The following is a 26,260-nucleotide window of genomic DNA, read 5'->3' as shown; positions in this document are numbered from 1 at the left end:
GACCTCTCAATACAAAAGAAATTCAAGTAAAACTATATGGAAGTAATTTGTCCTAATTTCTAGTCCCTACTAAAGTGATCTGTGTTGAAAGCCTAATCTAAGGAATGATGCTTTAAAGGACTAGTTTCCTGCTCACAAACATAAAGCATTCTTCCCATCAGCTCTTCTCCTATGCCATAGAGAGGCTTTTGTGATTTTGTTTTATAATTCCAACATAAAGGTAATGCTATAAAGTCCAAAATTCAAGATACAGTTTCTATGCATAGTGGTAGGATTGCATTTGGTCACGAATCTACAAGCACCACTTTGGTTGTTGTGTTAATTCACTGGTGGCAGGTTAGATGCAGTCTCCTAGTTCATCTTAGATTCAGTCAAATGGCTACAGAAAAAGCATAGCAGTTAATCTGATGAGGTGATAACCTTTCAGATAATCTTCCCCTTCAAAAAACTGCCTCCTATGTTCTCAGTACTGTGGAAAACAGATGGAAAATACTGTAAACAGTGAAAATAACTGGAAATGTGTGACAATTAAAAAAAAAAAAAGAAAACTAGAAAGTATGCATGAAACTGCAATATAACATTTCCTATGATGGCACCAACAGCATTATAAAGATTTTAGAAAATAACTAAAATGAAATAATTCAGGGTGTCCTGAATTTTTCTGAAGGAGTTTGAGCCCAGAAAGCCACTAGCCATTTACAGCCAAAAATACTGTGGATTTCTGCTGACCTTGTCTTTCTAGATTTGTGTCAGTCCATATTTTCCCTGTCTTTCTGTTAGCTACTTGCCTTTTCAGTACTTTAACTAAAGGGTAAGAAGTGAAGCTGTACTTGGCCAGCAGACCGTACTGATGAGTCAATAGACTGCTTCCTTGGAGGCCAGAAATGCCTTTCACATGATGTAATTGTAGACTTTTATTTTAATTGACAACTAGTACTTATAGTAAGTGTCTATGCTAAAACCTAATGATCTGGAGACTTGAGGAACAGAGGTGCAGAGGTGCTCATAGTCACTACTTACCAGTGACATCCAGTCAAATGGGCACACTGCACAAGGTTAGCTGCAGAGATTACAGCATCCTATTGGATTCTGAAGGGTAAAATTCAAGAAGGCAGCATTTGTAGAGAGAAGTAAAATTTCATTAGATAAACCGATAGAGGTCAAAGCATGCTGTGCTTGATCATGGAATCTTACAGCTGTAGCATATATCAGCAAGGTTTATAGTGTCTTTCTAAACAGAAAAGATGTTGCTTCTATTTCTGCCTGCATTATGAGGATTTTAACCCTGTATTTACAAGAAATTTACAATGCTTGATGATTGACAAGGACAGGATCAAGCTCCTGCTCAGCCCTGCTCTCTTTCTGGCCCTAGCAGAAACGGAGAATGGTACAATCTCATTTGGGACGCAAAAGGAAGTATCTGTTGAGTAAAGTCAACACCTGAACTGAAGAAAGGGTGTGAACAACAGTACGTAGATATTTCTGAGTAACTTTGTGTGCGAATGTGCTGGTTGTGAGAGAGGAGTGCTTCATTGCAGGTGGGTAAGTCATGGATGAGTCACGAGCAACTCTGGTGACAAACCCCCAGAAAGTGTAATTCGCATAAACCTTCACTTTAAAACTGCCTTTAAAGGTATGTGTGCCTGTGACATCAAATACTCTGAGTACACCCAGCAAAAAAAAATCTTCACAACTCAAAGAGCTAAGATCAGCCAAACCAAAAGAGCCAAGCTTGAAAAATAGCCTGAAGTTACCAAAAGCACATAGGAACGTCATGAACAAAATGATCTTTCTCAAAAAGAGAAAAAAGATCTTTCTCTAAAAGTGAAAAACATCTTTCACAGCCCTGGGACATCTGAGAGTCCATAAGGTTATGGAAATACCGCTGCAATTTTTGTTTTAGGGGTTTTGGTGGGGCTTTGGGGTTGTTTTTTTTGTGGATTTTTTTTTCCTCAGATGTAAAAAGGAAATGAAATCATTAAATAAAAATAAAAATAGATTTTAAACTGAAAAAAACCCTAAATCACAGGCACCTTGGCTTTGGTAGAATAGGACCCTTACTGCCTGGTTTACAATTGTAAATTTTTAAGGCTTCCCTCCTCTTTCTGAGCTGGGGAAAGGCACATTCATGCTTTCCTTTGCCGCCCTCTGCTGACCGCAGCCTGCCTCTGGTCCTTTGCATTCTCCAGCTGAGGAGGAGGGAAGCAGAAAGGAAAGGGACAAAAAAAAAAAAGACCATTTCTACAGAAAAAGCCGATCCTGCCTGTGCTATTCTGCTCACGTTGGTTAGTACCTACCAAGGCTCGCAACTCCTGAGAAACACATTCCTTCGTTTGCTGTAGGTGTGCCCGGTACATGGAATTGGACCCGGGCATCCTTGGTAGTCGTTCAGCTGCTTTTTCTCTGAACAAAGTAGATTCCGTAAAGTCTAAATTTGCAGCCTTCAGGATTTCCATGCCCTGTAGAAATGCCCCAGTCTTGAAGTTCTCAATTAAACAACAAGCTGGAAAATGGATGCCCAGGACTCCAAGCTCAGCAGAGCCTTTTCAACGTCCAACGCCTTTGGAAGACATCCATGTTGTTGTTTGCATTGCAGGACAACCTACCTGCCTTAGTCCTGGGCCAGGAACCTGTTTACACTAGGTCACAGCACATTAATAATAATTTACGACTTCTGGAAATGAAGGGGTTCTGATTTGGGTGGTGATTTTTTTTGGCTTTGTCTTTTTTTTTTTTAAAACTATGTGACATTAGCTGTAAAGAAAACAGTGGAACTCCCAGCTGTATTGCCCTCATAAACTGAGCTGAGTTTGTTGTTGCTTATGCTCCTGTGGTTTCTGGTGTGTTGACACTGAAATCATGTGCAGCAACAGCCAAAATAGTTAAACACAGAATACAAATCCCATGTTTAAGGATCTCATTCCATAGCTGTTTTTCCTCTCTCCCCACTCCCCTTTCTAATGTGTATTGCAACCCTTCCACTGTACAGTTTTTTCTTTTGAGGTTATCCCAAGAGTTTTGCCTTTTTCACAGAAAACAGCTTACTGTTTCACAAGATTGCACCCAAATGCTCTGCATCTCTTTTGCTACTGTTCTTTGTTATGATGATGCACTTCTATAAGTGTGTTTGAACTTCACAATATAGATCAAATTAGATTCCCTGCAGAGAGGAAGCAACGTAAATTAAGATGAGGGCAAACGGAAGAAAGAGTGTGTGATATATGTCGCGTACGGAACTGCTGGAGGTAGTCAGCTGCTTAGCAGCAAGCAGAGCTCACAACTGCTACTGAACGCAGGAGAGGAGTTAATAGCAGAGAGGAGAGTTAACAGCACAGAGAGAAAGAGGAGGAATAAAAGTGTGATGACTCTATCATGTGGCATGTGCCTGTCTGTGTCTGCCATGGTGGGAGGAGGTATGTTATTGAGAAAGTCATACTTTTTCTCATTGCCTATAATTACAGATACACCCATAACTGCATGCACAAGCTTATCACAAAGAGGATTTCAGCAATGCTACTATATCTCCTGTGACAGGCAACACCTTTGTGCAGGTGCAATTTGGTGGAATTCTCTGGAAAACCAGTGCCTTAATTTTAGTTTTCAAGCCACTGTGGTAAGCTGGTCTAAATTGTTCAGTGCTGCAGGCCAAGTACCAGTTCTGGGTCACCTCATGTGATGGTGACCCTCTCCACTCTCAGGAATCCAATGATGATAGCAGCATATTTGGACATGTATGGGCATAATTGGAGGTTATATGCGCAACAGCCCTGTCTCTCTCCTGTTTATAGACATGCAGAGTGTAACAGCTCATCAGTTGTGTATAGATAACCTGTGCTTGTGCAATGCCACACAGGTCAGCTTCTGCCACATGCGCTGAGATTGTGAGGCTAGCTGTTGCTCCATCAACCTTGCTGGTAGGATCAAGGATTTGCCTCCCCTGCAGCTCTGAGGAGATTCAAATCCTAGTTCCAAATAAAGCATATTTGGAGAAAAAAAAACCCCACCAAACATCAGTCTCCTGTATAATCTGAGAGCAGAATCTCTAAGACCTGCAAATTTTAACTGTTTATGCCTTACTTTTGCTGAAGACTTGACCTGACCTGCATGCCTATTTTCAAGACAGTGTCCACGGCTGTAATTCTTCCAGCCAAGAGCTAGCTTTTTCCCAACTGCCAGCTTAGTCCTTGAACCTCTCCTTGGCATTTCTTACTCTGCTAACCATTTAGCTCCTTGCTCAGTAATACAGCTGTCAATGTGCATAAGAGTTGGCTGAACATGGGGCTTGGAGTTGGATTTGTCTCTCCCCTGAAGGCAGTAGAAAGTATCTCCCTAACAACACTAGAAGTGCGAAGAGGCTACATAGATCTGTTTGAAGCAAAATGAGGAAGAATGCATGCCATATGTTCTTTCATAGCATTTTCCCTCCCAACGCTGGATAAAGAATGAATTGTCCTTTGGCACAGAGATTAAAATCATCACAGCCAGATAAAATTAATATTCTTTTCTGACATTTAAAAGAAACACATCTGGATAAGCAAAATGTGTCAACAACAGGCCTGACTAAATATTTATGATACTCCTTGTTATTTTCTAGTTATATTTTCATCTTCCCCTAAGGTAGTCAAAGTGAATTGGAAGATGGTCAGTACAAGCACAAATTTTCAACCTCCAGTTTATTCAAAACAAGATGCATTGTATAAATTCACTATGGGTTTTAAACTTTGTCATATTTGATGAAATTATCTTTCAGTTGTAAATCTCACAGAGTCAGCTTCAAATGTTGCTGTTTAATTTTTTCAGTGACTTGAATGAAGCTTTAGTATTAATTCTTACTTAACCATTGAAATAAAGAAAAGTAAACAGCTGAGATACTGTGTGGACACTTTATGTTGTCTCATATCGAAGAGACTTCTGCTTTCTTTCAGCGGAAGTTATTCAAGATCCCCTGAGCCTGAGATTCCCTCCCTTTTCTTCTTAATCCTTCTCCTACACATTGTTGTCATCCATCCCCAAATACCAAGGCTTACAAAGTCTGTTTATATGGGATGAGATTAATTGCCAAGACATGAGCAGTTTGCTATCCTGCTGACTTCTAGATTTAAGAACCAAGTTTAATTTTAAGTTCTTCCAGTTGTTGATTCTGAGATAACATTCATTTCTCCTATTTTTAGCCACAAACAGCTTTGAAATGAATATTTATTTGGTGCTAAATCTTGTATTTGTTTCCAGCATAGGAATAAGATTTTCCGCACATGCATTTGGCTGCGTTGAACCCTAATTAGAAAAAGGAAAGAACAGATACGCATCTTTGAGAATTCAGTTAACATTTGCTTGCACTTCATTAACTAATGCCAAATGCAGGAAGGAAGCAAACATTCCATTCTTTAAGATAATTAATTAATGAAAGTGCGTTATAATGTGGAAAAAATAACATAGGAAATGTTGTCACAGGCAGAAAACATAGTATTCCAGTTCTGACACAGGAGAAGGAGAGGGAAAGCAAATTATAACTAACTTCAGTTTCAGTCAGCTCATGACATTACCAGTGTTGTTTTACAGAAATGTTTGGAGTATAGTTGTTTCCATAGAAAGAAATTCTGAGTCTGTGTTTACCCTTGCTTTCCCTGGACATACTGTGCGCTGCCCATGGCGGGAGTGACTTGAGCTCCGCCTTCTCGCACTCAGCACGCAAACCTAGATGACGTGCCAGTTAAGTGCCAATTGGCCTGTCTGCACTGTCTGCAGCTACCGCAGCTGCTTCTGTAGATGAGCTCATTGACCTGCGTGGACATAGCCAGACACGGCTTGCTGGGGCTGTGAGGTTTTTATCCATGGCATCGTCTAGAAGGTTGCAGATAACCTAGCACTGTGATAGGGTCGCAGCGTCTGAGCAGTGATGATCCCCAAAGATGAAATCGAGCAAACTTCCTCAGCTCCCAGTCATCCCTATCAGCCAGTAGCTGACTAGGATCTTTGTTGGCAACAGCTGTACTGAAATCCCACATGAAGCGCTGCTGTGATGGCCATGCCTCCACGATGATCCCTGCCATCCCACTGGGCTTGTGACTGGTGAACTGCCCTGCACACATGTAGAGCAACAAGAAGCCTGGATATCTCATCATCTGCATACAGCTGTTTATAAAACTGAAAGACTCATAGTAATGCTATCCAAAGCAGAACTGAATTAAGTATCAAATGTATAAGGCCTCCTGGGATAAATAAATCATGTGAGACACAGGCAGCTCCAATAAACAGAGTCTGCTGAACTTCAGAAAGGAACAGGGGTGTAAATATCATGGTCTTTGAGGGACTGCACGCTTGAAGGAAGCATCACAACATGCTGTCCTTTATCTCTTCTTTTTCTATACAGTTTTCCTGAACCTCTCTGATTTTGTGCTCAGTTGAAAGGCAAATCCACAAGAACATCATGCACCTGGATTCTATAAACTAATAAGCCTGTAATGCTGTCTGCGTTTGTTTTGGGGATCAAAAGACAGGGTCTAGTATTTCCTCACCACAATATATGGCCTGATGAGCGTAAGGCGCAACTTTATTTTAAAGGCTTTATCATTTTCCAGTTCTTTATGATGCTAAATGCCTTCAGCTTTCATTCACAGCGATACTCGGAGTGTCCAGCACCTTGTGACAACAAATCCCAAACCTACTGCTGAAGAAGCTGAAGCTCCAAAATTAATTAGGGCATGATTTAATTATGATTTTAATTTCTATTCACAACTTTCCATAACCTGCCAATATTTGTAAAAGTATAAAAGCCTTGGTAAAGAAATATTGACAGTATGCAGTCACTCAGCTGTTAAGAAAAATAAACAAAAACACCTTTCTAGAGGGAATTATTATAATATAAGTCTCTAAAATACTTCACATACAGGTTTGTGGAAACTCCTGACTGGAGTGACTGGTGACTGGAAGCTATGGCTTTGCAGAGACTTGCACAGTCCTCTGTATTAGGGACAGATTCTCATCAGGTTTCAGTGGGTCTCCTAAAGACTTACATCCATTGTTAATCTGTAAATGACATGCACGTTTGAGGATCGGGTTCAGAGAACAATGATAATCTAGGTGCTGCACATAGATAGTGTAACTCTGTGGATTCTTCATCCCTCAGACAACTGGAAAATGCAAAGTGATGGTGCGACCAGCAGTAAACTGAGATTCAGCCTTGTACCAGATATTATCCTTGTAGAAATGAAAGGACATTACTAAAGGTATGAGCCTTTGCAATGCTAGGAAGCAAGGAAGCCCATAGTTTCCTCCTCCTGCCCTGCACCAGCTCAGGTCTCAGTGCTGGAGGGAGTGAGTAGGACAGGATGTATGAAGTGTGCTCCAGGGAATTACAGCACTGATGCCTGCAGCATTTCTCCAGGAAATCAGGGAAGGGAGGGTGCAGAACACACCTCATCTTTTACCTTGTCTATGTGGCTTGATCCTTGGGATGAACTAATGGGGAATAGTAGGGAAGCCTTAAGAGAACAGCAACTTTTTCTTTTAAAAAGAGATGTAGTTATTGTACACAATTAATCCAACACTGGTTCTGTGATGACCACAGTATTGCCAATCTTCCCAAAGGTAAAACCACAGCTGGGATTAGATGTACAGCTAACATAATCCGTGAAAGCTTTATTGAAGCCCATATTAATTTACATGGTTTCATCTTGTGTGATATGTGGAAAGACAACCTCAGAATGGCAAAGCCACAGGGGAAGGAAGGACAGAATAAAGTTAGTAACCTTGACTTTGAGGGGGTTTGGGTTTTTTGGGTTTTTTTTCACTAATGAGTTTCAGCCATCTTAGAAAATTATGAATAAATAAAAAATTGAAAAATAATTTTTAATTACTGAGGAATTGTTCCCGAAGTGAATACATCTCAGACAGGAAGGTGGCTTTAAATACCTGGTGGTTTAAAAAGTACCATTTCCAAAGGGATCATTAGGAAATTCATCTTTTACAGATGCCACACTCATGGCACTAATTAATTAATGAAGCTGGAAATTAGCATAACTTTAGTACAAAAATAGATACAAAGTAGCTCTTAGGACACAGGCATCTAAAATACCAAGTCTGATTTTTTCTTCATGGTTATACCAGTAAAACAGAAACTAGGCTTTGGGCTACAAGAACTTCCTTTAAAGTACTCTTTTCTTCTGCAAAATTAAGACTGAGAGATGAAACATACCTTACACAAAAATACCATAATTATTGTGAAATATCAAAGCATCACTGGATAACTAGAGCTGTATTGATAAATTCCAGCAGATCGCCTAAACCCTCCAGGTTTCTGTACAGAAGAAAACTGCAGTTTGGTATCTGCCTGTTCTATGGATATTTCAAATTCTCTGTGTCTCCTCATGATACTAAAGGTAGCCCAGTCTGAATCCATCAGGCATTTTCCTTATTAATCTGTCGGTCTCTGCTATTCATTTCTCTGTTTCTGCTTTTAAGTATTTTTAAGTCTTTGCTTTGAGAACAAGACTGATCATCTCAGTTATGTTGAATAGCTCAGTTTTTTTGTACAGTAGCTAATCAATCTTTGCAGAACCATGCAAAAGCAACACCGATAACTACCGCAGTACTTCTGCTTCAGGAACAAGGCAGCTGAAGCCATGACAGTGGATAAAGTGCCTCCGAACTCATGTCCATAGGGTATAAACAAAGCTAGAAAATCCAACTAGACTTCCACATAAGTGGGAGGAGGCCTGGTTAATTTGATTAGAAAGCAGCTAAAGTGCCCTTTCCTGCTACTGCTGCTAAAATAGTATTAGATGAGGGCAAAAAATGGAGATGACACATTTGCAAACAATCTAAAAAGAAGCAGCCTCCAAATTTACCTGTTCCACAACCTTCCAATGCCTTTACAACAGGGGATGTGGGTTTTCTTATGAGTGTTTTTCCAACAATAGAAAATTACTTGATGTCAGCTTCTGTTTTTGAATGGCATGGACTGAGTTGGGCGTAGGAGGAAGGAGCCAGCCAAGAGGAAATTTGAGGCTTTTCAGTTTCCCACTGTAAGCAGGTATGCATTGACTGTACTGCTTCCAAAGGCGTATGCTGCAAGTCAGCATTAATAACAGCTCACAAAAATGTAGCTAAACCTGTATAATACACAAGATGTAGTCATAGCACCCTGTAGGACAGCACCCATTATAGTGCAAGCTCCAAATATTTAAGTAATAAACCCTCTACCTCCTCCAACACCACCACCTTTACACCCTATTTGTTCCTAAAAATCCTATCTTAACCTTGAAAGAATGAACACATCTAATAAAGGCAACAAAAGTCAGGGTGCCTGAGGATTTTCCAACAAAATGTTCTGAATGGAAAATTTTATTTCTGAGAACTAAAATGTTGCACCAAAGTGTAACCGTTAAAAACATAAATCACCCAAAGTTGCCAATGAAACAAGATACCCCGAGAAGACGCCCAATGGGCTATGGTGCTCCCACAGTTGTAGCGTTTGTAACACTTGTAGGTTGTTCAATTGCATTCCTGCACGGCCTTGCCACATGGAATAACCCCCTCCTCAGGCTCCTGCCATGGAAACAAGGGTCTAGTAACTCTGCAATGCAGAGCCTGAAATCCCAGTTGACTCAGCCAGTGGTTTCCAGACTTTTATGTTTTGACTGGTCCCTCCTCTCACTGGATTTTAAAAGCAATATGGAAGCCATGGAAAGTGGACCTTCAAGCTCAGTTTCATTGATAAACAAAAGTTTTGTTTACATTTTTTTCCCCTCTAGAGTAAAATATTTGTTGTTTTTCAAACTCTCTGGATTCACAGCAAACATGGAAATTTTCATTTTAATCAGCTTCAACAGAAGTCTGGAAATGGAAAAAAAAGACCAAAAAAAAGGCAAACTGCAGTAGTAACCAGTACCTGGGAAAACTGTGGAGCATTTTATTCCTAATAGCAGAATCACATTTTTGGTTGGAAGGAGCAACACCCAGAATGATTTTGCATGGGAAACACAGATAAACAGGAACAGCTGCAGTCTTTGTCATCATAACCAGAAAAAAAACACTTGATCCCTTTACTGACATAAGCTAAAGATTTCGTATTTCCCTGCTTTTTACCTAGGTGCTTTCTGTGAATCCTGGCCAGTGGATAAGAAATTAGTCAAGAGGTTTGAGATGATGTGAAAAGAAAAGATAAAAACTGCTAGACCTGCCTTTGTTCAGATGTTTGGAACTTGTAGGAGCAATTCATGGTTTATTACAACAGTTGGAAATGCTTTCTGTGCTGACATACTTGATGCATGAATCTAATTCCTTTATGTGCTTGCTAGAGATTAGAAGAGGTAAAAAGAAACAAGTAGTAAGGTTATTTTTCCCTTACAGGTCTGCGGGGCTTTGGAAAGGGTTATTTTTTAATTTTTATTTAAGAACAGAAGGCTGCCATGTTCTCAAATTCTCAAAAAGTCAAAAATCACTTTGTTTTAGATTCATTGAAATGTTTCCCTTCAGCAAACTCAAATTTTGACATTTTATTCAGATTCGCTAAAATTTTATTTTGGAATATTGTGGAGGAGGAGAAAGTTATCTGTGATACACTTTGGTCTGGTGCCCTATGGAAATAAGAATAACATTACCATGCTCTCAGTGTACTTCTCTGCTTGCCTGTCCTCCTCCTCTCTTCCCACACCCCCAAAAGGTTTTGAACCTAATTTTGATCAAATCTGTCAGAAAGTTCTGCAGTTCTTAGAATCTCAGGAAAGCAGGCTGGTAGGTACAGTTGGAAAAGAAGCACTATAAACACATCATTAAGGGCAGAAACCCAAATATACATTTTATTAAACGTGGAAGAATCTGCACCAGAGTTTCTGTTTACTGTCCCACTACTTACAGAACAGCTTGTTACCACTGTTAAGGAGTTCAGGCTGCTTGCATGATGGAATCATGGCTGAATGTGTAGAGTTAAACCAAAAGATTTAAAGAAAGAGCAAAATAGAGACAAGGATAAAGCTCTGACGAAACAACAGGGAAACCAAATATTGAGAAACGACTTTAGCTGGGAATGGTCTGAAAGGATATTTTCTTCCCACAGTGGAGAAAAAAAATAATAAAAAATGGATGGTCCCAAACTGTTGTTACATCCTGGATCTATAAATCTAAGGAGATTAAATGATCTGTGTGTATTACTGAGAAGTTTCAAGTCAAGTGCACAAAGAGAAGCCCTGCAAGAGAAGTAAAAGCTAACCCATCACACAGCAGGTTGCTCCCAGCCAGTGATGGAGGTCTAGTTTGAAAGGAACATACGTATCTTTTTGAAGAAATATTCAGAAACAGAGAAGGGGGCCTGTTTCATCCTTTGCTGTAACATATTGTGAGCAGAAGAATTAGTAATGCCTTGAAGAAACTGTTCACAGGTTGTTAGTAAGCCGCTAATGCTGCCTTCTACAGAAGCTGCCTTAAACTCCAGATGCAGTTATGCTGTTCCATCAATCAGACAGATCGGGTATGGCAGTGTCAGGAGTGGCTGCCATAGATGGTCACACAGCACAAAGCAGAGAAAAAGAGCACATTTGAGAAAGGTTGGTGGAAGGAGGGATTGAAAAAAGCACAGGTTGCACTGTGAGCCTGAGGGAAATGCAATGTTAACCCAAAAGCCATTTTAGAAGGAAAAAATTCCGAACATCAGTCGTTAAGATTGTTGCTAGAGGAACCAAGTATTTTTTTGGAGTAGCCTTTTGTCCCACCCCACCATTTTCTCTTCAAAACAAATGTCCACCGTTCTTATGCAGGTTTGCTGCCTGGGTTTACATCTTAGGGACAGTGAAGGTCCAAGTGACAGTGCAAGGCAACAGGCAACATAAACAGCCAGGTATAGCAAATGCTCTGCAGCAACTGCCCTGTGACACTATTCCTTTGTAGTAAGCAAAAGCAGGATAAACTAGTCTGCAATTACCAACTGGTCTAGTTCACTCCTTCAAACATAAACATAGATCTAAAATGAGATTATATTGCATCAGAAACAAGGCAAAGTTGGAAGATATTTCTTGGAATTTGGCTTAATGACTCTTTTGTCAGTGTAATTCACACCTTTCACCTTGCTAATATCTAGCAACTGCAAATTGGCACCCTACCAGAAAATGGAGGTAGTATCTTTTGCCCATCCATTCCATTTTCTTCATCTGTCCTTTCCTATGGTTTTTGCCACCTCTCTTGCAGATATGGTGGCTTTTCTTTTAAAATCTGCTAATACATTTCCAATTTGTAACCACTGACCTATGCAACCCAGTGCATTTTACAGTCACTGGCTGACAGTGGATTACACAAAAGACCTGTGATTCCTTAACATGTTGTATTTCCACCCATGACATATGACCTGTGAACGTTTTGTAGAAGACAATTAAGAAATTCACGGGGACAGTTTCCAGACATTATTGCAGCTTTTTGAAAGCTAGCACAGAGCCAGCTCCCCGATTCTGTCTTTGCACAGACTCAGAAGGAAAGCCCAAACCACAAGCTGGTCAGCCTGCATAGGGAGCACTATACAAGGGGTCTCCAGTCATGAGCTCCTCCACCGCAGGATGGGAAGAGCAAATGTCTGGCAGCAGGTCTGCAGTGGTGTGGGGGTGAAAACCTGGAGAACTAGAAGGGAAGAGATTTCTGCAAGGTAATTGGTGTGAGTGGGATGGACACAGCTGCTGCCTAGACCGTGCTCTCCACCGTTCTCCTCCCACGGTGGAGAGCCCACAGTTCTGGAGAAGCTGTTGTCATCCATCACCACCAATTACTTGCAGAAATTCTCTTCCCTTTAGTTCTCCAGCAGATGTCTTGTGGCTCAGGCTCAGGAAAATCACTACACTGCTCTTGGACACATCAGGCAAATCTTCCAGTGGCACAAAAAGCGAGGAAGTAATTTGCCATGTCCTTATAAAGATAAATTTACCATGTACACACAGTCACATGAACTGCCAGGCTAGGAACTGCCTTGTTTCACTTACACTTGCAAGCTGCACTACCCCTGTATCCAGGGTATGGCAGTAACATCCACTACACCTATACATCTCTATAGCTTGTCGTGTCTTATTTATTAAATATTTCTCCCCAGGAGAATTATCAGTGCTAATCAGACCAGAGAGGAGATGAGTTTCTTTTGCCAGGAAACTTGTCTTCTCAAGATTCCAGTTTCATGAGTCAGGTCTCTGTTTAACTAATTTTATCTGACACAAAACACAGCAGATGCATTCCGCGTGGAGAAGTAACAGTGGAAAACGGTGCAAGCATCTTTCTGGAGGGAAGAAGCTAATATATCAAGTCCAAAATGATAGCTGTGTTTCCTTCAGACCCACAGAACTTGCCAAGTAGATACACTCTGCTGTCAGTTTTTAGCTTTCTTTCTCTTTCTTATCACCCTGTTAGGAATCAACACTCATAGTTTGTAAACACCTGCAGTCCAGTTTAGGACTATGGCTATGTGGGCAGCAGGAAGAACTGGCAAGAGTTTTCTTATGGTGCTGACATATTCTCTGAGGATATAGGGATGTACTCGATTCAAATAATGCCTTTCAGATCCCTTTTCCTCCCTTGGGTAAGCAGGATTTAATCTAGTAAAATGCACAGTGACCACCTTTAAAAATGTATGGTATGAAAATACCAAATTTAAATACCAAGATTAAAATAACAGCCCTGCATTTTCATTGACAGCATGTGGTGCATGCTGTTTGCTTACTCATCACAGGAGCTAGTCTGGTGCATCTTTCCAGATTTTCAGTATTAGATTATCTGAACATATAAAATCAAGCTGACAGAATGAGTCACCTGATAGATTATTGCCTACTGAAAAACAGAACAGGCTTGTCAAATTATTTGCCTGCAAAGCACCACACACACATATGGGGCTGTAGAGATAATAAGCATGAACTTGATTACTGCTAATATGCTCTGCTTCAAGTCTCAGATACAGTGTATTTCTTTTACAAGATAACTTTTTGTTCCTTTCCTAGAACTGGCAAAACACTTCAGAGAAATTAATCTGATGAATACACTTTCACTGTCCTTATTAAGAATTCAGGCAATAATAGCAGAATAGCAATAAGTTATTGTTAAAAAGATGCTGTAGACTTGGGGCATTAAATGTGTTGTCACTTCCAGCTTAATAGAATCAAACACACTTAAGAAAATGGCATATTCCAGTGTCAACAGCAGTACAATGAAGACTGCTAAAATGCTTTTTAAATTTTAGATATTACACCTATTTCTTGCTTTTTGTAGAGCTAAAAAATAAGATTTCACTTTACACACGTATGTTATGTATACCCAACAAGTGCTGGGAGAGAGGGATCAGTGCAATCTGTTTAGTTTTTACCACATATATCATGGTTTTGCCATAAAATTTCCAAGTGCAGGGCCCTCTCTGATCGACAGTGAGGGGAAGTTGGCATTACAAGGAAAGAAAAAGCTAACGAGGAAGGTGAGGGGAAAAAAAACAGCAAACAAACTACGGTCCTGAGGTATAGAATAAAGAAAGGCAACTGGCCTGAGCCCTCCCACAGCATATAAACATATGCCACAGGCAAAATCTGAAATGACAGAGCAGAACCACAGTTTCCATAGACTTTTCAGTCATAGAAGCCATGACTACTAGCTATTAAAACAGACTTAATGGACAATAGCTTCCTGTCATCTCAGGTGGTTACAAAACAGGGACACAGATGCTGCCAGCCCAGTACTGTGTCATGAGTACAGCAGAAGTCACCCTGTGCACCTGGGGAACGCTGGAGCTCTGGAGCAGCAATGGTCCCTTGCTGCTTCCTCGTGGATGTCACAGCACATCCTACAGAAATATGCTTTTTTTTTTAATGTGGATAATTTCTCTTAATAAAGCACAACAAAATTGCCCAATACGGCTTTCTCTGAGCATGAACTACTGCTTGTGGAAAGGTTTGGTAGCTCCTTCCTGTAGGATTATGATGAGATGAAAAGCCCTGTCCTCATTTACTTGATAAATAAAATAACAGAGAATATAGAAAAATATTCTTTATGAAAGGCCTTGCTAGTTAGACTCCCAAATAATTCTGATAAGCTTCGAAAGTTCCACTCAGTTTTGAAAAGGAAAAGAGTTAATGAAAAACATTTCTGAAGCCAGAAAAATTTCTGTATTTGTTAGTAGGAAAAGTTCAGAAGAGTAATTGCATAGATTCTTTGACATTTCTTCGTGTAAAAGCATAACCCTGATAAGAACAGTGTTTTGGCAAGAGCACCTTCACTGTTGGATACGCGGTGGTTAATCTGGAAGGAAGAGCAAGAGCTGGCTTGTTGAAATGGCACTGCGAATGCAGAAGAAAAGCAGGTTTTACTGAGCGCTGATTCTAGATACTTCTACAGCTGTGAATGAAGAGGGAGCTGTAATCCAAGTTCTTGGACTTCCTCTGACACAGCACCAGCGGGAGGAATTAAAGTAAAAAACTCTCTCATCCATGCCACTCATTTTTCCTCTCTCTTGTTGTTCCTCATGGTTTTAACATTGGCAAAGGATTCTCTAAGGGGATCGTAAGGCCGTTTGTATCAAAGCACAGGGATCAATGGGTAGCAGTGAAAAGCCACACTGGGGGAAGAGAAATCCAAACCACAAGCCAGCAAGATGAGTTAGTATTTCCACCCATGGTTTTGCAAGGGATTAACTATTAATAAAGCTTTAACTAAGCTATGTTTTGCCTGCATAGCTGCAATATTAATAATAGCCATGCACCTTTAATATCTGTTTTATTTCTTCCATAGCAAGTCTGCAGCAATGAATATGGTTCTGGGCTGCCTGTATGTTACTGAAATTCACATCATTGTGATTTTCTGACCCTTTTCCTCCATTATAATTAAAAAGAAAACTGAAAAAGTTTTCTTCTACTCAGAGTCTGCTGTCACTCTCCATTCCCACTGTATATTATCTGTCACCTCATTATTTGGACCATAACAGCAAAAGGATTGAATGAAGCACAGACAAAAACCCTGGATCTAACTTAGAGTACTTGATATTGCTTGTTGCCTAACTAGTCAGCTTCTTTTTGCAATCAAATTTTGATTTGACACTATGGCTGAAAATCTTGGCTTTTTATTTTTATTCTGCCCTTACTTCTTCTGCCTTTTTCTAAAAAACCTCTAGTAGGTCTGAGCATTATTTTTTCCTTTGTTTTCGTTCCATAAGTATTCTTATTTATGTTCTAGGTTGCGTGAACTCCTTGTCTAAGGTTTCTAGAAAAGACTGAACCTATGGCTTCAGGACAACCCACAAACTTCCAGTGCTATATCAAACCCTTTTTGCTAACAACACATAAAACATGCATCACTCTAGAAATCTTTGGCTGATAATTTTTTTTTTTTTGGAGATAGGAGGTACCTCAAACTTCAGGCCAACCTCATTTCTGGCCTAATAAACGTTTCTAGTGCTATTAGCTGTACCCCAGCTCTTATCCCAGTGTGTCCTCAGTGTCACAAGGGTGGAGGGATTGGGCATTCATTGTCTTCATGGCAATGCTAGAGGAACTGGAGGGACTTTATTCACAGTTGGCTCAGAAACAGGCCATCTACAGTACATGGAAGCCAAGTGAAATGCATATGGCAATCTTGGTTTTTTGAACTGTTGTGTTCTGATAATATGACACCAAATGAAAAAAAAAAACAAACCCAAACACATCAGATTTGACTTTCTCCAGTCCTGGACAAAACCAAGCATATTATCAAGGAGGGGCTTGGATTCCATCTCTCTTCCATCTAAAATGTGCCTCCTTTATAAACATTTTACGGATCCCAGTGGTTTCTGTGGGGCAGAAATAAAAGTTACAACAAACAAATCCAATGGAAAAGGTTTGGGTTCTGGTTGTGAGTTGGGTTTTGGTGTGGCTTGCTGTTTTTGGGGGGTTTTTTTGTTGTTTTTTTTTTTTAATCCCCTCTTTATTTTTTCTCCAGAAATGACAAAATTCAGAATTAGTTCCCAACTTGAAACACAATTGTTTATGACAATAAATCAATTGACTTCACTGCAGCTGTGCCATCCAAAATGACTTTTTAATCTGGAAAAAAATAAATGTGCTGAGGAGAAAGGGAGTAATGGCCATTTCCCAGGCTTTTTTTGACCTTCTGAGCAAGAATTGGAACTTGCCTAGTGGTTTAGATGCTAATCTGTCTACCCAGTGTGTGGGTGTGCTCTGAGTCACAGCCAACATGCACTCACTTCTAAAACAGGGCTTCCTAAATATTTTTGTAAGGGTAACTTTTGTTTAACTTTCATTTGGCAGAGTCCCACACTGGGAATGGTCAAAAGCTCAGGAAGGACCATATGTTGTGCATGAAGCTGCTATGAACATCTCTGAAAGTTTTTCAGATCTTTTTGTCTCAAGATGAAGAAGAAAAGCTTCCCCCCACCCCCAGCATGAATTAAGATGTTACTTTTTTCCCACCCACTTGCCAGCAAACCACATCTGTCAGGCTTCAAGTGTGCAACAACAACTGTCTGTCCACAGTGAAGATAAATGTCTTTTTTTTTTTTTTTGGTGTTTGCTCTATTTATTTCATTAATCCATGCCTAGTTACTAAAACTCAAGGGGCATTCAGCTGAGGAGATTCCAGGCAACGGTAACTGTGCAAATTCTGAGCAAACAGGATACAGTGGCCATATACAGGCAGCAGGCATTGTAGAGATTTCTGCAGAGAAGTAATTTTTTTTTATTGTTCTGCTTATTACATAACTGGGAACAGGGATAATGAACATGTTTCAGTCAAAGCATCACAGGTGTTACAAATTGCTTTCTCTCATGGAGGCCCTGTTATTAACCCAGTTACTGCTGGTAATAATACCTGCTGCTCTGCAAATAAGCCTGAAAAATGTACCGGGCCCAGATTCAATAAAGAGCTTAGTGACTCAGCGTAAGTTGGTGTAATACCCCATGTTTGAGGTCTCAGGCCTCTGAGCAGAGTCTAAATCCTGAGCAACAGATCTATAAAGTGCACAAAGAGTGCTCGGTGCCTGCAATAACATCTCTAAGTAGATTAGCATGCACTCACTTAGAACTAACCAATAAAGCTGGTTAGCTGGGGGGAGGAACCTTAAAACCTACCTGGCAGACCTGCAAGGGGATACTTGCATTTGGCTGGGATCTGCAAATCAGATCTCTTCCAAAATATAGCTTTGTGGGGTTTGTTTTTTTTCCCTTCAGAGAATTGAGCAGGCCTTATACTTTTTAATGTTTCTCCGTTGCCACAGTTGCCACGTATTCATATCTCACCCTGCTGCTAAAGCTGTAACCTGGGAAGCAGGCGTCCTAAGTTTGGTTTCCTGCTTTGGCTGCACAATGTGTGTGGGAGGGGGGCTTCAACACCCTCCTCCCCTTCAACCCCAGAGATTATGCAATTAGCAGCTCTAAAGTAGGTCAGTGTGAGTGGGTTGGAGGGATAAGCTCCTCATCCTTCAGCTGCAACTGTGCAGAAACCAATTCAAAATTCATCAGCCCATGAAGAGAAAGAGCATATTAAGCAATGAAGTCATGTTTCCTCATGCTCAGGACACTCACCTGGCATGAGGGCAAGGAGGGTTCTGTCCCTTCTCTGCACCTGATTTTCTGTGTTTTAACCAGTGGTGGTTGTATGTGAACTATGAGAAAAAAAGGTCCGAGAAGGGGAACTAAGACTCAGGCCTGTCCATCTCTGCTTGGAGTGAGTTCCATAACCACCACTAGACTGGTGACAAGGATGGAGCAGGGCTGCCTATTGCCAGAGTGGCCTCTCTCCTGCTGGACAGACTTTCTCTCTTGAGATGGAATGAATTTGAGCCCAAATATATTTGAATATTCCTATTCAAATAGGGAATGAACATTTCCAGTTCCTCCAAGTAAATGATCTGGCTACTATGTAGTACCCAGGCAGAAGAGTTTTGCATTTCAGCAGCAAACAGCAACAGCCACTGCATGTAATAAGACCAGAAATAGGTCTCTGAAAGCTGAGCATACTCTGAGGACACCTGTGGGACCAACTGGCCCTGCAATAGGCTCAGTTAGGGATACGTACAAAGCAAGCCTTCAATTAATTGCTTACTGAAGTCCATCAAGATTGGGACAACTCAAGACATGCACAGAAGTACAGTTCCAAGCTCCTGGTAAAGTTAAAGGCAAGTGAGTCCTTGAGCTTAATCACCAGCTTTGCTGGGATTTTAGTCTTATGTGTCTCAGTTGAGTCGAGTCTTAGATCAGAAAACCTTGTATGGATTTGAAACTTGGCTCCCTTTTATATGAGCAGCAAGGGATAGAGCCCCCTGCAGACTGTGCTGCTCTAAGCTAGACCATACCTCTGGAAGGAAACACCATGCAAAGTTTTGCTCTCAGTTACCCCACTACAACTTTGATTCGGTGGTGATGCAATTGACAGCATAACTGAGCAAAAAATGGTAGCAGAAATCGAGTATTTTTTCAGAGGCAAGGTCATCCTATAGAATGGTGAGGATAAATGCAAGTAAGCAGACCCCTCACTACCAACATCTCCACGTGACCAATGAAATAGAGCCCCTATCCTTTAGAAATCCAGTGCAGCAGAAACCTCACAGATGTGATGAAGATAATCTCTCCAAAGAGTCAAAAACCTCTCCAGACCCAGAAGCTGAGTGGACCATAGATGTATCTGCCTTTGAGATGCAAGTGTATGTTGAATGGTACAACAAACATATTCCAAGTCTGTTTTAAATGTCTTTCTGCTGTCTTTTTCCTTAACATCATTTCCCTGCCTTGCAAAGTTAGGTTAGGCCAGCTGCTCACTGTCCCTCAGAGCCCATCCTCCTGCACAGGGAGCTAAACATCTCCAGCTGCTGGTAGCATTCCCACCCACGTTACCAGAGCAGCGGAAACAGCAAAACATTAAACACAAGGATGCTGTGTGGGCAAAGTCCACAAGGATGGAGATCCTTCAGGTTCACACAGCTGCCAGGCCCCTGGAGAGCTTGCGTGCTTGGGTGTTCACTCTAGGTCCTTTTCCAGGTGAGCCTGGCATATTTCTGGGACAATTTAAATAATCTGCTTGTGAAACAAGAGCTGGTTATAATCACTTTATGTGTATTTCAGAGAAGCCTTTTAGTGCCTCATCTATTCAGAGTGAACGTAACTTGGTTTGCCCAAATCTGCTTCTCGATAACCTTTGACTGGCACAACTGTCCTTCTTATGTTTCTATCTGGGCTCCACCCTTGTGTTGCATAAACCCTTCTTCCAGAGAGGAATTCACACAGAAATACCTTCCGATGTGGTGCTGAGATGAGGAGCATATGAAGAGCATGTGTATTAGTTTTGGCTTTTTTTCAGTTTATTTTTCTTCCTTTGGACATATCTGATCTAGAAAAAGTAAGGAGTGATGTTGACTTCATTTCCTATTAGCTGACTACAGCTATAGATTAGATTGACATACACTGATGTGTGAATTTGGCAAGTTATCAAAAAATCAGGGCCAAAAAAGCTGATAGTCACACCAGCCGAGTTCCCTGGAAAACAGATTTCCTTAAATGAATTTTTTGTTTCAAAAATGTGACAGCTCTGATCAAGAACAGTAACTGTATTGGGACAGCATATTTGGATTTCCCCAAGGCACTCAATTTAACACTGCATGACATTTTGATTTAAAATGTGCATTAACTGGAGCTTACAAGGTGAAATTAATTCCTTGGTAGAGCTTTAAAAGGCATCTATCCATGAGGAGATAGTGGGGCTGGGGTTTTTGTGGTTCATCTGGGACTTGTTCTTAAATCTTGGCATGATTTAATACATCAATCCACAATAAAAATACAAACAAACAAACAAACAAAAAAAAAACCTGAAGACTTTAATGGCAAATTTAGTAGGTGTTTTTAAAAAAATTACCAGTGAGTTCCTTGATAGGGAATCACTTCTGCTTTGAGTGTGATTGTTCATTTACATGGTTAAAGTCTAAAAAAATGCATTCCAATATGATCAAACAGAAGATTTTCAATTTGAAAATCAAGTGGCTGAGGATGAGCAAATGTCTATGAAAGCTGTTCCAGAGAAGAAGGACTTTTTAACGACTCCTCCTTGATAATCACCACATTTTTGTCTCCTCAAGACATATTGAGAAGAGTGGGCTCCCATGTTTTCCCATCAACATACACTTAATATCATTGTGTTGCTCTTAAGTGGCAAGAATAAAATGTATTCATTTTAGAATGCTTTTTCAGATCTGAAATCTAAGTAAGCTGACATGAAAGTGTGTATTTGGCATTCCAGGGCTGGAAAAACATAATCATCAAAACCAAGCAAACAAATGAACAGAAACTCCTCAACACAACCCACACAATCCATTTGGGTTGCAATTTCCTTGCTTAGTTTCAACTTAAAGAGAATTGGATTTTGGGAAGATTAAAAAAAAGCCCCGATTTTAGGAGTTACTACTTATGTGACTGATAATTAAAGTACAAGAGCAGAAGTGCTTTGTATTTTTTAAAAAAGTTCTTGTGATTTATATTGTTCTTTCTAAAGTTACTTTCTGTCCCCTCCTCTTTTATCGGTAAAGGCTTAGACTAGTGTGCTTTTGTAATGTGCTCTTCTAGATTTATGAAAAAATATGTCTATGGGCTCAAGGAGTATGCAAATATTAACAAAAAGAACAGCCTAACAGAGGGTATACAAATACCTGAAAAAATATGAACCCAGTATTAAACAATAACTCAGACAGAGAAGTGCAAAAAAGATATCTTCTATTATTTTGCTTTGATATTTATATTTGTAAGCAGCTATTTAGGAATATTTAGGGATAAGTCACATAGGTGAGAAGTCTGCTTACCAGTGTTCCTAAAGAAACTTCGTTTATTACACACATTTTACTTTCTAAGAGGATTGAAATCATAGAATAGTTTGGGTTGGAAGGGACCTTAAAAATCATCTTGTTCCAAACCCCCTGTGATGGGCAGGATCCATTGTAATGGCTTCTTTGGCGTATTTTCCTTTGAAAACCATCTCTGCCAAGAAAGGCTTATTGAATAGCTTTGATAAGTTCGATGAGGAAGATAACATGCTAAGCCGAGTTAAGTGGCTGCGTCTAGTCATGATATGTGCACCTCCCACAACTTTGTTTTAACAATTAATTGTTTTGAGAGAGGAAAAAAACACACAACACTAGCAAGAGATGGCAGGATCTTAACCTCCGTGCTGGTGTTTTGGGACATTTCATCTTTCTAATCTTGTCATATCTGCCATGAGACAAGCCTCCTGGAGAGACACCTGACACCAGGTCTTACTAATGAGTAGTTTGTCCCAACAGCCTGGTGAAACAGAGTGATAGAACATAGAAAAACCCAGCTAATATTCACAAGGAAACAGTAATATTCACCTGTGGAGTGAATGCTCTGGCATTGAATCTTCATGGACCTACGAAAAACATGTCCCATGACTAACTATGGGCTAATTTTTCAATGTTGTAACCATCCTGATGTGTCTTGGAGGATAAAAAAAAAAAAAAAAAAAATCCCAATTGCATACTGTTTTCTTGAAAGACATTGAGGGATACAAGTCTCATTAATCAGAAGACACATGGAAATGCATCATAATGGACAGCTAGACCATACCTTCAGGTACAAAGGTTCAAGTTTCTTGTTGAATTCACATAGCAGCAGATACAAAGCTAATGGCTCCCAACAAGTAGCTGCAGATTCCCCAAGATGTACCGTTCCTATTTTACTTAGAATAAAGGATTTCTTAAAAGATTTAGGTTTTTATTTATAAGCTGAAAGCTGCAGGATGTTGATCTTTTGGATCAGTCCAAGAAAACACTTAGTTTTAAGCTGAAATGCATTCCCTTTGAGGCACGATTTGACTCTTCACGGATCAGTGCTCTGTTTGTCCTTTTAACATGTCAGATACATCCACTACCTGCTCCTGGCAAATGCTTAATATTATAAATGCAACAAGGCTGATCCTCCACACAGTCTTTTCTTCAGTCTCCAGGGTAACTCGGTTGGCTTTGAGGGGGGGGTCATTGCTGATTCATGCCACCATGTCATTAGAGGACCCAGCTCGACCATCCTCATATATTACATGACTTCCTTCCTCCTGTGGACTGATTTCCTTTGGGGTTTTTTGCATGTTTTTTCCAAGCAAAATTTTCAGCCTCTACAGTTCAACATTGCACATTTCTGTGAAACTGAGGGCCAAAATGAGACTGAGAAATCTCCATTTCTGTTTTGTACACATGCAAAAACAATGACATGCAGTGTAAAGTTACATTTCATATTCAAAACTGAGCAATTTGAGAGGTCCAGTTACCTTTTATGTCTTCCATAAAAGGCAGCTGGATGGTTTTAAACCAGTATGAGTCTTGTTTTTCTTTTCAGCATTAAAGTGAACAATAGAAAAGAGGGGAAAAAAAGGGAATCTACCAATGAAAAATGCTCAGTTATATTGCTTAGGTTACTGCAAAGCTAAAAATAAATTATTGTCATCATGCCTTCAGAACACCTTTAATAGGACACTGGGCAGCAGAATAGAAGTCATCACTGGGTTTTTTTAGAGCCAGATATTATAACTCCAGGTTTCATTTAAACTCTGTTACATTCAGTTAGTTATGAGCAGGCTGCCTCCTAAGTCCGCTCAGCAGGACACTGTAGGTGAGAAAGATTTTTAACCGTCTGTTATCTTTTGTATACGTGACTTTGTACAGAGTAGGAAACAAGACACAATAGAAAACATCTCTCCACAGGTAAACTGCTTCTTTGCTGGCATGTCTGTCCTATTCTGCTATTGATAACCAACATAAAACCCCGTACAACATGACATTTTTATGTCCAGAACAAAAGCAATCCTTCCATCTGGACTAAGTTTTAAATAACATCCTTGTGAAGTCACCAAAACAAGCCAGGCTATTCAAAATGCAAAGTTTCTTGAGTTCAAAGAGACAAGGTTTTTTGCACTGAACTTTGTTCTGACAGTGGCTCCAGGACATACTAGTTCCATTTCTACATTTTACGTAGTATTTTGTTCAGACAAGTCCAGTCCAGACTTAGTTACCCAACTTCATTGTAACCAGCTACATTTCTACCTTTCTGTCACACTCATCTTTGGCATGTTGGAAATCTGAGTTGGTGTTTTTCAGAAGACTTTTAAAACATTCCTAATACTTTTAAAAGCTAACATGCACAGATATTTTGTGTGTGTGTTATTGCTCTTTCTTGCCTGTGTTACTTTTTCTAGTAATAAAAATAAAAGAGGTTCTGTGACAGCTTCCTTTGAGGAAAGAGGGGTGGATTTGGAGTATCTGCAGTGTACTGTAACCCTCGGCTAGCATTTGGATAAAGCATTAGAAAGCTTGCTAATGCTTTAGGAAAAAGGGGCTTTGCATTATCAAAGAAAAGGACTTTGTTTTAATTATAGAATGTCTTTCTAGAAAATGCTTTCACAGCACTCCAATCTGCCACTCAAGCTACTAAATCAAAGCTCATTGTTCATATTCTCCACCACACAAGCTGCCCCATGCCACAGCACTTTGCAAATACAAGAAGAAAGCCAAAGATTAAAGGAAGTTTCTTCAAATGCTTTTATATCAGAGTTCTTCATACCAGCATCCTTTCTTTTGCCTGTAAGTACACTAATATTATTTCCATTGCATGCCTACATTATAAAGTTATTAACTTCCTTATTTCCTTAGTTTAGCATTTCCCTTCTACTCCCTCTGTCTTTTCAATTATACTAGCTAGATAAATTATTTCATTTCCTTTCTCCAGTGTCCTGGTTTTGTTTCTTATACAAAATTATATATGGTCACTTATATATATGGTCACTTACACTTTTCTTGAGGGTAAGCACACGACAGCAGCATCTCTTGCTCCACCATGGCGCTGTCTGTTGCCGCGGTCAGTGGTCTTTTGAGTAGCACTTTAAGAAAGTATTTTGGAAAGCTAAGCTCACTCGTGCAGGCTTCTGATCTTCTCAAGTACTCCTGGCTTCTGTGTATTGTCACATGTTATCCTTCCTCCTAAGAAACCTGTGAAACAGGTCTGACAACACACATCTTGTGTGTCAGAAGAGTTTTAATTGATTCATTGCAACAGGTACCCACCCTCATTAAAAAAAAAAAGTTGTTGAAAGGAGTAGTCTCTTAGTGCCTCATTGGAAATTACAGAACCTACAGAATGTCACAGCTGGTGCACTTTAAAGGGAAACTACTTGCTGGGTTTGTGAATATACAGGAAATAATTTAAAATCAATCTTACGTGCCAAATAAACCACAGCTAGCGGTACAATTCGGGTGCTCTTGTGCTGTGGGAGAGCAGGAGTCCTTCTTCTCTGCACCTAGGTGGCAAGGGCTGCCACTGCATCTCCCCAAGGCACTATTTCTTGTGGAAAAAAACCAACTCCAGATCTCTGCTACAGAGGCCTCTTTCTCTGTGAACAGCAACAGTGATTGCTTCAATGATGCAAACAAATTGCATGGACCTGATTTCTGAGACATGCATCCCCAGAAATGCAAGGTTAATAGTGCCTCAGTGCTTGCAGAGAGGATTCCTCCATGCAAGAATCACAGAGGTTGCTCTATGTTTCAGCAGCCCCTGTCTACCCATCTGCTGCTCAGTGAGGAGTCCCCAGTGCTACCCTGCAAGCCCCTCGGAGCTTTCTTTCCTCCACAACCAAGAGGGATTGTAAGTGGATTCTCTTTAAGACCTGTATTGATTTCATATCAGGTCACATCTCCTAGTAACCCCACAGCAGTTACTGCTGTTGCTCTTGCAAGCTGGTGATAGCATCAAGTGCAAGCAAGGCTGTGGTTAGCATGGAACCAAAAACGAGGAGACGCGGGATGTATGCCTGACTCTGCCTCTAATTTGCCCTGTCACCCTGGGCAAATTGCTTTACCTCTCAGTACTTCTGTTTCCCCATCTCTAACACATGCGTAATTATAGTTCCCTTTCTTTGGAAAATGCTTTGAAATCTATGTGCAAAATGCAGCATGACAGAGGAAGCTATCATTATTGCACCCTTGTAAAATACTGGGGTGAGGTGGCCAATAAGCACAGAGCATTTGAGATTTCATGCATGTCAAGTGTTGTGTTTTATGAGGAACATGACCTTATTGTAACAATGGTCTTTTTCAAAAAAGATGCTCATACAGAATTTGGCAAAAGTTCAGTTTCTCGTTTTGCAGTGGAATGCTGAGAGAAAAATCTAAATCAATTTTCACTTCTAGGGACATTACACCTTCCTGGAAACAGCAACTCTTCCAGAGGTTCCTCGGTGGAAAATGACACATTGCAACTTCCTGCTTTTCTTTCACCTG

At 40.2% G+C, this 26,260-nt stretch overlaps 1 protein-coding gene across 1 annotated transcript in view; it reads right to left on the bottom strand.

The window, feature by feature from the left end:
- The window catches only part of PTPN3 (protein tyrosine phosphatase non-receptor type 3), a 173,690-nt gene extending 148,754 nt beyond the window's left edge, over positions 1–24,936 (bottom strand). Inside the window, exon 1 of the mRNA XM_069853382.1 lies at positions 24,772–24,936. Within this exon, the coding sequence (XP_069709483.1) occupies positions 24,772–24,820 (49 nt within the window). The 5' untranslated portion in view covers positions 24,821–24,936. The remainder of the gene's footprint in view (positions 1–24,771) is intronic.
- Between the last annotated feature and the right edge of the window lie 1,324 nt (positions 24,937–26,260).

The sequence above is a fragment of the Phaenicophaeus curvirostris genome, chromosome 3 (genome assembly GCF_032191515.1).
Source record: "Phaenicophaeus curvirostris isolate KB17595 chromosome 3, BPBGC_Pcur_1.0, whole genome shotgun sequence".
Lineage (NCBI taxonomy): Eukaryota > Metazoa > Chordata > Aves > Cuculiformes > Cuculidae > Phaenicophaeus > Phaenicophaeus curvirostris.
The sequence above is the reverse complement of the archived record's forward strand: the minus strand, read 5'-3'. Positions and strand labels throughout refer to the sequence as shown.